Raw genomic sequence first — 15,540 nt, 5'->3', positions numbered from 1 at the left:
TTTGCTATATTCTCTTTCAAGAATATAGCACCTCAATAAGAGCAAAAGCCATGGAAAGAAAAGGAATATGAAAGCTACCCTGGCTACCCTCATTCATTCGATTTTAATTCTGCCTTTATTTTTGTTATGAGTAGTTAGCTCTGGATCCAGAGCCTCAAAAGCTCAGGCAACAGATAGCTGAGAACATAGTGTTTCTTACAAGCTTCAGATTTAATCATGTAAGCCAGCCAGCCAGCCAAAGCATTTCACCTGTTTTTCTATTTTCAATAGACCTATTCTTGAAATTTCTCAATCCAGCAAGGATTTCTGGTTAATGAACTTGATTTGCTTTGATTAATCAGAAACTTTATTCCTGAATTAGCAAAGCTATCTGGAAAGGTGATTTCCCCACCTTACCTATGATCAGTGGTGGGATTTAACCCATTTAAAACCGGTTCACCAAAAATGTGAATGTGATGGCGAACCTATGGCATGTATGCCACAGGTGGCACATGGAACCATTTGTTAGGGCAAACGAAGAGTTGCCCTGTCAGCTCCAGCAACCATGTATGTACTGGCCAGCTGACTTTCGCCTTCTTTTGAGACCATTTTTCACCCTCCAGAGGCTTCAGGGAAGCCTCCTGAAGGCTCTAGAGGGCAAAAAACAGCCCTATGAGCAAACCGGAAGTCCGCTCTTGAACTTCCGATTCGCTGGTTTTTCACAGCGAACGGCCTCAAAAGAATCCTGTAAGGTATATTAGGATAAGTATGAATGATTAAGGCAAAGTTACTAAATATGCCCTGCTTCTTGGATCTGGGACTCCCAATTCTTGCCCCAAACATTAACTGCTATATGATAAATATAAATGCTTTATTAAATTTATAATAAGAATGTTGTGAATACTGCACAAGCAGGAAAATTTATACTACAGGTAGTCCTTGACTTAGGATCACAACTGATATCAAAATTTCTGTGCAAAGCAAGACAATCATTCTGTGCTAAGCAAAACAATCATTGAGTTTTGCCCCATTTTACAACCTTTCTTGCCACAGTTGTTAAGTGAATCTGGTTTCCCCATTGCCTTTGCTTGTCAGAAAGTCACAAATCAGGATCATATAACCATGGGACCCTGCAATCGTCATAGATAGGGACCAGTTGGCAAGTATCCAAATTTTTATCGCATGACCATGGGGTTGCTGCAATGGTCGTAAGTGTGAAAAACTGTCATGTCACTTTCTTTAGTGCCATTGTAACTTTCAATGGCCACTAAATGAATGATTGTAATTCAATGATTATTTGTATTCATTTTGTCAGGATTATCCATGCAAAATGTCATTGTCTATAGGAACATCTAAGAAGATGATTGCGTTTGATGGCTGAAATAGCCAATTCTACCTTTAAGATTTTCTAATTCAGTAATTATGTTTTTCCTATTCTTACATGCAGCACTGTGTAAAGCATACTGCAAAATATTCCCTTCCCATTCCTGGGGGAAGGATATTGCAAAATCTCCATTCCCACCCCGTCCGGGGCCAGCCAGAGATGTATTTGCCAGTTCTTGGAACTACTCAAAATTTCCGCTACCAGTTCTCCAGAACCTGTCAGAACCTGCTGAATTTCATTCCTGGTGTAAAGAGATACAAAGAATTATATAGGTATCAACAGCTCCAAGTCAAAGTGCCATCACCAAGTCTGACTTTTCTAAACAGATCTAATCAAATGCTATGTTACCATGTTGTGTAATGGTATTTCACAAGGGCTTGCTGATGAAAGCAGAGTGATATTTACTTGAACTAGTTTCCATTCCTTCCCCCCTTTTTTTCTGAGTCATCTTAATTGTTATCTGCTCACCGCCAGGAGAGGTAAAACCAGCTGGGCACAGCCATCATCCAGATACCACACAAGGCAAGGATTCATATAACTTGAAGAAAGAAAAGCAGAATAGCTGCTTTCATAGAGCTGTGGGAATGGTGTACTTCTGGTGATGCAGTGTTCTTTTTGCAACAAACATACTCTCAGACTAGTTTTCTTGTTTTTTTATCCATTTTTTGACAGATATTGAGTTGTTGTGTCATATTTTCTCCACTTGTTGATGAGTGCCATCCATGGTGTAGCATTCCAACAATGAGATTGCTTTGGTGCTTTGTAAACACTTTGTAGATCTTGGTTTTGACTATAGGTGGCAACTGAGTAAATGTCAGAAAAATCCTACTACAACAGCTAAATCTTATATGGTCTTGATCAGAGTCGCTTTAATTGATGGTCTGCACTACCATTGAACATCAGTTTGAATGTGATTGGTTAATTCTGAACAAAGCCATATCCTTGCTTATAAGGGAGTATGAACACTTTTAAAAACATGTTATTGTACTTTTTGTTATTTTTTTCCCACTAAACAATTTCAAACCACGCATTTAAACATGGAAGTGTAGACTTTTTATATACAGTGGGCTGCTACGGGTTTGGCAGAACCCATAGCTAACGTTATGGCTGGTTCGGAGAACCTCCAAATCCCACCCCTGGCTGCCCCCCCACCACCACACCACACCCCTTTCAGGAGTCTCCACACGGCATGTTTTGGATACGAGGCAAATGTAGGGCCTGCGTGGAGGTTTGGGGAGGGGGAAAATGGGCCTCCTAGAAGTTCCAGAAGGCTGGAAATGGGGCCTCTGGAGCCCAGGGGAAGCAGTGTTTGCCCTCCCAAAGGCTCAAGGAAAGCCTCTGGAGCCTGGGAAAGGCAAAAATGCCCCCCCCCCGACATGGCGCAGGAGGCCAACTAGGCCACGCCCACCCAGCAAACGGGCAGAAAACGCATTGCTGAAATTTTTGAAGCCCACCCCTGACTGTACCTCTCTTTCATCAGTGCAGTTACTTCAGCTAATTATTCATATTCATTTTACTCCAGTCTTAGGAAAAGAAGAAAAACTCTTTTCCATTCATTTATTCAGATTATGCATATTTTTAAGAAAACCTTAACGTGTTGCTACTTCACTCATTTTTTAATAATTATTCTTGTCTCCTAATCAGAAGCAAATTACCTTTCCAGGTCTAAGACCATTGCCTGGAGGATATGACTGCCTTTCTCTAATTAATTCAACATCCTACACTACCAGGATTATAATTATTTGCTCAAACTATTAATAAGTGCTGTCAGGGTATGCTATTTTTCTTCTGTCATTGAGGAACATGGAAATCAATGCAATCACTGCAGGGAAATGTCGCAGCTTCAAACATACATGGCCTCTTGTTTCATGCCACTGACATCCTTTTGATTAACATGTATACTTTATGAACTAATTCAGTCTGTTTTTAAACACAAACGTTTTCTTTCCCTTTTGTTTTTCCTCCCAGAGAGCATATTACTAAATGAGCTTTCAAACAATTTCCATTTTAAAAATGGAGAGAAACACCTAGCACTTTACAAAATAACAAGATATATTTGAGTAAAATCTTGAACAATATAATGCCTTAGAAATATGCAAAATCTTTATATCTGTAATATTATTACAACGTATGTCACGATGGGAGTCATCAGCAATAGAGAACCAGCTTGGTGTAGTGCAGGGGTGTCAATCTCACATTGTCACATTTTCATCACGTGATGTATCATGACTCCCCCCCCCTTTGCTAAAATGACGGTGGGCGTGGCCAGCATGTGATGCATCTGGTCTGCAGGCCGCGAGTTTGACAACCCTGGTGTAGTTAGAAACCAGGAGACCATAAATGCTGGTTACTGACTTTGGATCAGTCCTACTCTCTCAATCTAACCTACCTCACAGGGTGATTGTGAGGAAAATAAGAGACAAGAGCATGAAATATAAATACTGCCTTGAATTAACTAAAAATAAAAGTAGGATAAACATCTAATAAGTACATAAACCAACAGAGGGCCACAGGTTTCCCATTGCATATGTAGATAATCACTTACTCTAAATTAGCATTTGGTAATTTAGAAGTTTGCAAATAGATTTGCACTTTGGTAAATAAATATGTTACCGGTCTTCTATTAATGTAGTCAATTGATTAGGAGAAGGTAAGAACTAATTTAAATTTTCTACCTTTGTCCTTCAATTTGCTTCAAGGCCACTGCATCACACTTCAGTGAACTCTGATGATAGCCCAGTTATTAGTGCAGTATATTGCACAAGTGTCTTGCCCAAAGTACCTAATATTCTGTGGAACTAATGTTGACTTGAAATAAAGGAATACAATTTACTGTATGCAAGCTTTGCTAAAAATCATGATTTGTGAGCACAATTGTTTCATTACAATTTGAATAACAGACGCCATGTTAATTAATGCAGTCAATCAGATGTGCCAACACACTTCCCCATTGCCTGGTCTACAAACCAAGGTCAAAATTGTTCTGAGTTTCTCTCCTCAAAATGATGCAATCTCTGTTTATTATCAATCAGACTGGGAAGGGGAGGTGTCATAGAAGAAACAGCACATCGATAAAGATATTACTTTACTATTTATAATATGCCCAGGAGTGGGTTGCTAGTGGTTCGCCCAGGTTTGGGAGAACCCATAGCTAACCAGTTTGGAGAACCTCCAAATCCCACCCATGGCTGCCCCCTCCCACCCCACCCCCTCCCATCCCTCCCATGTGACCTATTTTGGGTGTGAGGTAAGTGCAGGGCCTGCATGGAGGGGAGGGGCAGGCGGGGTGGAAGTCCTCTGGAGCCCAGTTTTCACCCTCCCAGAGGCTCAAGGAAAGCCACTGGAGCCTGGGGGAAGGTGAAAATGCTTCCCCCCCTGACTTGGTGCAGGAGGCCAATTAGACCATGCCCACCATGGCCACGCCCACCCAGCAACGGGGAAGAGAACCCGTTGCTGAAATATTTGGAGCCCATTCCTGAATATGACTCATTTCATATCTGTGTAAAACTGATCCAGTGGATTCAATTTCAGTATTACTGACTGACATCATACACATGGGGAGCGTCTGCAAGAGGAGAATTAAATTAATGAATTATTTGGATTCTTGAATGTATAAGAACTCACTGACTAAAAAGACAGTGAGTGTTGCATTCTTTTCAAGGGAGGGAGACCTAAGAAAAAGCAACACGTTTCAGGAAATAGTGTTGGTGATTCATGAAATGCTTAAAACTTTCTCGATGGCTTTGACTAAGAATTGACTCAAAATGCCTAGTAGCTGGAAAAAAAATTACTCATTAAAAATTGCTGCTATGCATTTCTAATACTAACGTCTTCTTTCCGGTTGCAGCCAAATCTCTGTGCCTATCATAACATTCTGCTAGAGATTCTCTGACTGAAGCTTTGGCTTCTAAACTTCTTTGACTATGCCCCACAAAATAATTAGGTGTTTATGTGTGTGGGTGTGTTATATAGTGCTGTATACTTCAATCAGGAACACTTTTCTCCAGATCAAGCCTGAGCCAAATAGTTTGCTTTCATAAGCATGACATTTCCATTCTGCTTATTAACACTTAAACAATTTCTAAATTGGATTAGAATATTGAAAACATTATAAAAGCTTTTAAATGTCGGCTATTTGTTTATTTCACCACTTGCCAGCACAAGAGCTCTTAAAATATATTAGCTTGTGCCATCAGTACTCAAAATATTCCCAATCATTGATTTGGGGACCTTGCAATGGACCTGTTTACAAACACCAATGAATCTGAAAACACTATTTAAAACCATGAGCACTTTAACATTTATACTAAAATTTCTTAAGTAGTTAGTTCTCTTTTCCCATATTAAACTTCCCTAAGCATTACTTCTCACTGTTTAAAAAAGAGAGAGGAAAAAGACCTTGCTTTTGCTTAACATAGAAGTTACGAGAACATAAATTTACAAAGAGGAAGTGGTTAAACAGGTTATGTCGTCTTTTATTAAAAAAAAATAGGCTGAGATGTTTTCCAGTGTAAACAAAAGCACAGAAAGAGTGGCATCAGAATTACAGGTTATCTGCCTTAAAATATATCTGGAGATATAGGTTAAAAAAACATTGTGGCTATCTACTTACCTTTTCAAAGGACAAGCTATTGATTATTGAAACAGTATTCTATTTAAATTTAAGTCTAATTTAAAAATTAAAAAATCAAACCAAACAACAATTAAGAGGGGAAAAAAGTCTCCAGACACAGTAGATTTTGGAATAGCTAGACTTTCACCCAGATTTTCCTAATATGGTGAAAATAATTACATTTAAATTTAGTAATTCATTCATACACACACAAACATATTTGTAGCATATGAATTGAAAAAAAGCATGCTCCCATTCTTGGATACTTGAGAATTACATTCATAATAGAACTGGTGCTACTATTTTGTTGGGTTTATATTTTAAGGCAGTTCCAGGACTGCTTCATAATTGAATAGGCCTAAGAACCACTGATGTCTCATCCTGCATAACAAAGTATTTAGTTGATACTTGAAGAATATCCCAAATGAGACAATACCTAATTAAGGCTGGAAAGATGAAAAATGAGTATTTTAGATTAATCAAAGAGAAAACAGAAAATTCTAACCTTGATCAACAACCAACTGGGCTTTCAGTAACATGGGAATCTCAATCTCCATTGCCAATCTAATATTTATAATAATTAAAGAGAGGCTAGGGGGTTCCAACAAAAAGAATCTTTGCTTTCACAATATGCCACTAATTTAGTGGAATTAATATTTAATATTAATATTAAGATTATATTCAAACCTGCATAGAATGAACTAGGACAGTGATGGCTAACTTTTTTGTCCCTGAGTACCGAAAGTGTGGTGTGCACAACAGCGCAAATGCGCATGCCCACATCCATAATGCAATGCACACTACCCCCTGTGTATGCATGCATGACACCCGCCATGTTCCGTGCCCGTGCATGTGCCACCCCCATTCCCCCTGCCCCCCCCCATGCATGCATGCGCCCCCTGTACCCATTTTGGGCCTAGCAGGCCTTCCTGCAGCCTCCTGGGTCCCAAAACAGGCTACGGGGGATTGCACCTCACTTCCCCATATCCCATTTTGGGTCTAGCAGGCCCCCCCTAAAGCCTCCTGGAACCAAAAATGGAGTGTGGCGCACACACACACACCACGCTCTGCCCCACACATGCGCACATTTCCATATTTCCACTTGTGGCACACGTGCCATAGATTTGCCCTCATGGAACTAGGAGAACTATATCTGAGCTTAAGTTCATGTATTATCATGGATGTTCATTGGATTCACTTGGGTCAGTTAGTCTCTCTTAGCTAAGGTGACTAGACGTCCTGATTTCAGCGGGACAGTCACAATTTATAACAATTTGTCCCGTGTCCCGTTTTTTTTTTTAAAAAGTCCCGATTTTCTGGCTTCATGTTGAAAGCCCAGTGGATTTGCTTAAGAAATCCTAACCGGGGCAAGACAAAAGACACTCTGTCTAACCTCTCTCTCTCTGTCTCAGTACTTTCATTGAAGATATTACAACTTTAAAGCAAGAAAACGGACACCCCCCCGCCCCTTTTACTCACTTTTATAAGAAAAGATGACCCAATACCATAGAGCTCCAGGAAATACTTGGCTAGAGAGGTAGCGAGTGTTCCTTCCTGGATTTTCTGGAGGGGAGGGGCTCGTGTGGAAAAAATGGTGGCAAAGTTTCTTTGAAAAATATTTCCCTGACTAATTTCACCATTTTAATTTGCTCAGTTCTTTGTATTAACATCTACATCATTCTGGATTGACTTGGAGTGCTCACTTGTGCCTGCTGGTAAGTGAGCTGGTTTTTTTTCTTTTATTTTTTTAATGTATTTTAAAATAATATTTTATTTATTGTGCATAGGATTTTTTAAAATAGTTTTATTCTGTGTGGATTCTTTTTTTAAATTGTCTTAAACTATTTAAAAAAAGATTCTATCCAAAATACAAAATACCAGATGCAGTTATTCACTTAAGAACTGTGGCAAGAAAGGTGGTATAGTGACCAAAGTTACAATGGCATTGAAAAAAGTGACTGATGACCATTTTTCACAATTAGCCACCATTTTCACACTTAGCGACTGTTGCAGCATCCTCATGATCACGCAATCAAAATTTTGATGTTTGGCAACAGATTTGTGTTGTATTTATGATGGTTTCAATGTCCTGGGGTCATATAATCACCTTTTGACAAAGTCAAATGGGGAAACCAGATTCACTTATGTTATTAACTTATCAGCTGCAGTTATTCACTTAAGAACTGTGGCAAGAAAGGTGGTATAGTGACCAAAGTTACAATGGCATTGAAAAAAGTGACTGATGACCATTTTTCACACTTAGCGACCATTTTCATACTTAGCGACCGTTGCAGCATCCTCATGGCCACGTGATAAAAATTTTGATGTTTGGCAACAGTTATAATTTATATTTGTAAATTGTAGTTACGTTGAAATAAAAAAATATATTACAATACTATTTTTGCATTGTATGAAAATTTTTGTTGCTCCATATAAAATTTTTAATCAACCCCCCCCCCCCAGTCAAAGGTGTTCCTCTTTACCAATCTGAAAATCTGGTCACCTTACTCTTAAGCCCTAGCAAACCACTTGTAAAGCATTTGAAAAAATACCTTTCTCATCCAGGGAAAAACTCACAACTCTCTGGAGACTTGAAAATGGCATGATTTTCCAAGATGAGAATCTCTTTACAAGAAAAAAGGCTGTACTTTAAAAAACTGAGAAGAATATATTTGCAAGTTGCCCTGCAGACCTGATCTTAAAGCTTAGTTTAAACTAAAGTCCTCCTATGAGGAGGGGGGGAAATATCAGAAAACAGTGGAATACTTAGTGAAAATATCCAGTTGTAAACAACAACCAAAAACTCACAGAAAGAAATGTCAACTCACATGACCCAAGGATTCCAATGTTTCTATACCTCTAGATTCATTTATTCATTTATTTTCAAAGAGATCAACTTGAATAGTGGAGAATCTCCCTTTCTTTGAAGATTTGAAGCAGAGGGGAACTACCATAGTTCTATAGTTATAATTTCCAGCTTCAGTTAGGATCAGATTAGATTAGCTTCAAAGTCACTTCACTCTCTATTCTATTGCCATCTTTCTTTTTAACAAGTGTTCCAAAACTGCATTCTGTTAGTCTATTATAAAGGAACATCTCTTTGATGTCTCCTTGAGGCAAAACATAGCTTGGATATATTTACAGGCTACAAGCCACAGGCACTGCAAATTCTCATTGGAATTCTAAAGTATTCTTATTTTTCTTTTAAAGTTAAGGGAAGTCAGTCCCCTATGTACTGCTGCCCTTTATTTTGAGTAAATAGGCATTATATCAAGCTGCATATAATCCACAGGACTGTGAGACAAACATAAGAAAAACCTCACAATGATATACCATATAACATGATAGCAAACAAGCGTTTCCTCCAGCATTCTCATCAAGAAATGGTTAACAGCTTCCCGTTCCTCTGTCTCACTTAAATGTCAACTTTCTCATACTAATGACGTCTTCAGAAGTTAGGAAATCTCTAAAGGCTAAGAGGGGAAGCCAATAATGCAGTACTGTTTCAGCCAAGTTAAGTTTCATAAATTGCTTTTCCTTGCTTTCTTTGAATTCGGGACAAAAAAAATCTATGTATTTCATCTTGCACATTGAATAAAGGCTCAAATTCTGGGAACCAAGAACTTGATCTCCAAAGGGAGAGAAGGGTGGAGGTTGCTACTGACAGACAAATAGTTCTCAATTTTCTAATGTTCATGTTTTATCCAAGTAGCTTGATTTTTGCTGTTGTTTCTCTTGTCCTGACTATGCTGAAACATTTGTCTTATGTAAGTCTATAATTTGGTTTATACATTAAAACAAATGTATGTTTTTGGAACATATAAAAGCAATGTTGGATATTCAACCAAGGACTTATGGAGACTTTCACTATGCTAATATAACTCTCCCCCCCCCACCCCCCTATCTTTTGTGAGAGTTTTAAATGTGAGTCTGAAACTTGCAGATGACATGATTTGTTCTCACCAGCAATCTTTAGCAGAAGGAAGCAGCAACAGCAGCATTCTCTTGCAGTGAAGCTTCTGGAGTCTTCAAGAGCAATCCCATATGGGATCTTGGCCACTCCTGCTAAAGTTGTCCCTTGCCTTTCAAAATGCTGTATTCACAAATAAAACATTAAATACTTTGGAGTACCTGTTCTCAAACAATTTCTCTGAAACATCTAATTAGTATGTACACAAATTCATTTGAGGCCAGTGTTTCAACACTATATACTCTGTCCAAACAAACACAATTGTGGGCTGAATTGTATAGGTTAATTCACACAGGGTTTGTCAGCCATTACCATGGAAGGAAGTCAGATAACGGGAGTGACTGCAAGCAGAGGCAAAATAGGGATCAGAGTGGAACAGCAAATCTCCTGCTGACATACGGTAGTTTTCTGCCCACTCAAGGGCGGGTGAGACTACTTCAGCAATGGTAAAGGTCTTTGTTGTATGATTGCTTAATCCCTTCCCCAATTTGTTTTCTATCTTAAATACACTTGAGAAGCTTATATATTTTTATCATATGCTCCCCAAATTCTAACTTCTTCATCATTATTATTATTTTTTGGCATTTCCTACTATCATCATCACACACTTTTTTCTGCCAGTGTCTGTGCTCTACTTTGTTTTTATCATTAGGATAGATTTTCAAGAAACGAAGCAAGTTTTCTAACTTTTAAAGTTTGATGGAAACCACTAGAAAGCCATCCTGGGTCTTTTTGGACCAGGATGCAGGGGTGGACTGCTGGGGGTTCGCACGTGTTCAGCTGATCCTCTAGCTAGGATTCTGCCCAGTTCAGCGAACCCCCAAATGCCACCCCTGACTGGACATGCCCCCTGTCCCCCCCTCCCAGGAGTCTCCACGCGGCCTGTTCATCATGTCAGGTAAGTGCACAGCCTGCGTGAAGGCTCGGAGAGGGGGAGGGAAATGAGCCTACCAGAGGTTCCAGAGGTCTGGAAAGGGGCCTGTTTCCAGCCTCCGGAGGGCCTCTGAAGCCCACGGGAAGCAGTTTTCACCCTCCCAGAGGCTCAAGAAAAGGCTCCGGAGCATGGGGAGGGGAAAAACGGGCTACCGGAAGTCCAGGGACAGGCCTGTTTCTAGCCTCTGGAGGGCCTCCGGAGCCCTGGGGAAGCAGTTTTCACCTTTCCAGAAGCGTGAGGAAAGCCTCTGGAGCCTGGGGAGGTCAAAAAATCCCCCCTCCTGTCATGGTGCAGGAAGCAGACTTGGCCACCCCCACCATGCCCACCGCTGCAACGGGGCAGCAAACCCTTTGCCGCAATTTTTGAAGCCCATCCTTGCCTGAATGGCCATTTCTTAAGACTGTATTCTACAGTCTAAGAAATATATTCTGCAATTTAAACAATTCTACAGTCAATTCCTGTGATTTTAAGTATTCTTCAGGCATAATTAAGAGATTTGTTCTACCTAACATTCTTTTTGGTATTCTCACTCATCAATGTAGCTATTGGATCTTGCTTACATTTTCTCATTTGCATGCTAACAGTAATAGCATTTTGAACATTGTTTCCAGGGGTGAAATCAACTTACCTTCACTACCGGTTCACAAATGTGAATGCACGCATGCGCAGAACATCAAAAATGGGACGTGATGATATCCGGGCAGGTGGGCGGATCCTTCTGCCGCCACTACTGGTTTGCCTAAACTGGATAAAACCAGCTGAATTGCACCACTGATTGTTTCCCATTGCTTCCACAATACATACATCTTTGTTTCCTTGATTTGTTTTGCACTAAAACACAATTGCAGATGAAATCTAGGATTCAGCAGTGTCCCTAGCATACTGGACTATAATTATAAAACATATATGATGACATCATCATTCAAATGATTACATTCAGGCATCAGGATACATGATGCAAACATATAACTGGCATTTGTATTATAACATCCTATTGTATGGCTCATAATTTGCCCTCTTTGTCCCCATAGTTGCCACTGCTATGGTCAATTAGTAATAGCACTTAGATGTATATACCACTGCATAGTGCTTTACAACACTATCTGATTAATTTACAAATGTAGCATATTGCCTCCAACAATCTGGGTCCTCATTTTACCAACCTCAGAAGGATGGGAGGTGAAGTCAATCTTGAGTCAGACAGGATCAAACTTCTGGCTATGGGCAGAGTTTGTCTGCAATTCTACATTCTAACCACTGCACCACCAAGGCTCTTACATAATTGTTTTAAAACAGTTGCTGTCTTTGTGAGGATAACTCACATCAGGGGCATTGGAGAGTAGAGGATCAAAGCAATCAAGACAGTGGCCATTATGCATGTGTATAATGCATAAAAAAGGGGGTGGGACTTTAATGATATGGTTATAGCCACCATAATGACTTTAAAATTATACTTCTTTCCCTTTGATGATCACCCTAGTTTGCATTTTTCTCCATTTTTTCTCCAGATGATCATAAAAGTTTATGGTACATGCAAACTGCCATTGTGAATACAACGTCTCCCAAAGAAATGCAATATATTCAAAGTATCTCTACATTTACAACAGAACCTAGTCCTCTCTCTTCCTCAAGAACTTCATATCTTTTGGACTGTGAGAAAGTAACTAATGACATGCTGATTTTGCTAGTAAACACAGGAAATCACTAAGGATTGAAGAAGTCTAATGAAGAGGTACCACCAAAGACCAGTAGCAAGGGATCCGGCAGTCCAATAAATAAATAAATGACAATTGTGCTTTTTTTAGTATATAAAAAAGAAAGGGAAGGAATTAAAAAAATACATGGAATAATTTGTGTGCTGTTAGTGAAATAACATTAAATGAAAAGAACATGAATGATTCACTGGTCTATATATTGAAAACACACTGGAGGAACATTGGGAGGAAAAGAAAAGGGGAAAAAAATGTCACTGCCATTAGAGAAAATCCCTCTTCAAAATTTTGTGCTGGTTTTGTGATGGTGCTTGAAAATGTTTTTTTTTCCAGATTGATTCAGTGAGTGTGTACTGTACTTAAGGATTTTTGACCCCTCTCCATATTAAAAAATAAATAAATCTGTCAACCGCTTTTTATGACATAACTGCTGGTGTAAATTTAAGGTAATTTAAATTTAAAACACCCAAAGTCAAGTCTTCTCATGCCAAAATAAGAGCCTAAACCTCTACAACTCTATACAGTTCAACTCAAAGTGCTGGTAGCAGTTGCTGAGAATATATACATATATAATATATACATTACAATTACTCTCTTCTTTTAAAAACTGGATTCTTTAAAATCAAAATTAAAACCAGTCTACAGAACCTGAGTTTTTGAAAGTGCACTATAATGAAGTATGCATTTCAGGAATTACCGATTTTTCTGCAAGGAACAAAGGACAAGTACTAATGATGTCAACACAACATAAAAGCTTTTTATCTCTGAGCGTGACTGTAGCCTGTGTGCATCCAATTTGCCAACCGGTTTAGTTAATTTTTTAAAAATTATCCAAACATCTATGGAAGCTTTTAGTGTAAAAATACCACTTAGGCCAGCTTATAACCATTTTTTAAACATCACACTATCATTATAAATTGCAGCATAAGAAAATAACCAGGGAGATATCGTTATCAATTAAAGAGCTGCCACATGCATAAAAAGCCCATGCTGTAAGAAAAGGAGATGGAAAAAAAGAGATTGAAATGCTTTTAAAAAATTAAACACACAAAAGCCAATAAAAACCCTATTAACTACACTGAAGCTAACACCCGGTTCGGAAGAATTTATGAATTCACTTATAATCTTAATAGTGAGAACTAGCTTTACAAGATCTATACTAAATATTACAATCCAGTCGACTAGTAGCAATAACTAATCTTTATTAGATTGCCCTATTTTATATGAATCGCTTTGCCTTCATTCTTTAGTTCAGTTCTTCATTCTTTAGTTCAGTTCAGGGTCAGACAATCTTCTGGAGTGTGAATGCAGGGAACTGGTGGTGGCATTGAGGGATGACAGGAAGTGAACAAAAGATGTATTGTACACGTGTGTGAGTTGGCGGGGTGGGGGTGGGTGAGAGCGACTAGTAGTTTTAAGCCTGCTTTGGAATTGACGCTGCCGGTTTTAATCTCTCCACACTTTGATATTGCAAAACACACCGCAATTCCAAGCTTTTTTCCTCCCTTCTTCCCGAAACTGAGCTAAAATCCAATGGAGACTTCCTGTCATTGCCTTCGAGTTCCTAAACTCCTTTTCCTGCCATTTTATTTGGAAATGAAAACAATGGAAATGAAGACGAGAAGGAAACTTTGCGTGGCATCGCTACGGGGGCGACAGCGAACTCCCTCAGAATGGCCGAGATCCACGTGGAGACCCCGATCAGCCGCTCGTTCCTCCCCCCACTTCCCCTCGTCCCCCCCCCAGCACGCTTTCGCATTCCCGGCCATTCGATTGGCCTCGCGCCCGTCGGCGCTTCTGAAGGCCCGCCCTCGAACACCGCGCAAGCCCATTAAGCGCAGCCGTGTGCTTTCCGCTGTCACGTAGGGAAAGGTGACTCAGTGCTGACTCACTGAATTCTCTGCCAATGGAATTCCCAGCCTCTCAGCTGTTCCCGGGCAGCCTATCTCGAGCGGCCGAGAGACACTCCTCAGCCGCAGTAAACCGGTCTCTCCCAAATCCACCTCAATCCAGTTTGCTGTTGCCGCGCGTCAGAAGCTTTTTCTCGACGAGGCGGGACTTTCGCGCTCTTGCAGACAAGAGAGCAGTCCAGCTTGCAGAAAGGCAGCTAAGGGCCTGAAGGGTTCCGCCGATCATCAGCGAGGATTCTCTTATTATCAACTTGCAAAATTGTGGCGTTAACGTTTTTAGGTTGCCAGGCGAAAACGCCTCCTCCCTTGCCTGCCTTAGGCACTATCCGAAACCGCCTCTCTGCTTTACAAGGCTGGCTGTCAAAACTAATGTATGATGCCAATCAGTAGAACATAGAACAATAGGCTTGGAAGGGACCTTGGAGGTCTTCTAGTCCGACCCCCTTGCCTATGGCAGGAGATCCTATGGTTTGGATCTTATGGAGGAGAGCTAAAGAATGTCTGACAGAAGCATTTCCACATGTACATGCCCTCCAGTGTCACCTCCAGTCAATATTGAGACACTCCACTGAACCTTAGATTTGGGGGCAATATAACTCTCAAGCGCAGGATTACAGACATTTTTCCTGCAGACTGAATCCTCATTGCCTGTAAATGCTCTTTCTGTTCCCAATCAAGCATGGCTTGCAATGTGTACAAATCAGTTCTGTTATCCTTTTTTCTGTATCCAAAAGAAGACAACGGGAATCTAATTCAATTCAGAGGTCCTTGGTGCTCTCTGAGCTTGCTTGTTTTCTAGCAAGATATTTCAGTACCTCAACTAGGTTAGGAAGGAGTGCTGTTTGCTGTCTGATTCAGCACAGATACAAATATAGAGGAGGGTAGTTGAATCTTGGCCTGCAGGATCTTACAGTGGAATAGAGCTGGACCTTGGAGGTCTTCTAGTCCAACCTCCTGCCCTTTTAGTAAATATTTCCTATTTCCCGGTCAAGAAAATAACATCCTCTCCCAAGTGCACAATAGGAGACAATGTCCTGTT

At 40.0% G+C, this 15,540-nt stretch overlaps 1 protein-coding gene across 1 annotated transcript in view; it reads left to right on the top strand.

The window, feature by feature from the left end:
* Window positions 1-12,962, top strand: part of ARRDC3 (arrestin domain containing 3) — a 41,508-nt gene extending 28,546 nt beyond the window's left edge. The window contains exon 7 of the mRNA XM_087715713.1: window positions 12,388-12,962. Coding sequence (XP_087571839.1) covers window positions 12,388-12,587 — 200 coding nt within the window. The 3' untranslated portion in view covers window positions 12,588-12,962. The remainder of the gene's footprint in view (window positions 1-12,387) is intronic.
* Window positions 12,963-15,540: the final 2,578 nt, after the last annotated feature.

This window comes from Thamnophis sirtalis, unplaced genomic scaffold, assembly GCF_051295495.1.
Source record: "Thamnophis sirtalis isolate CommonGarterSnake01/CBP01778 unplaced genomic scaffold, rThaSir2_p1.2 scaffold_5, whole genome shotgun sequence".
Taxonomy (NCBI): Eukaryota; Metazoa; Chordata; class Lepidosauria; order Squamata; family Natricidae; genus Thamnophis; species Thamnophis sirtalis.
Note: the sequence above shows the minus strand (reverse complement) of the source record. Positions and strands in the feature narration are given on the sequence as shown.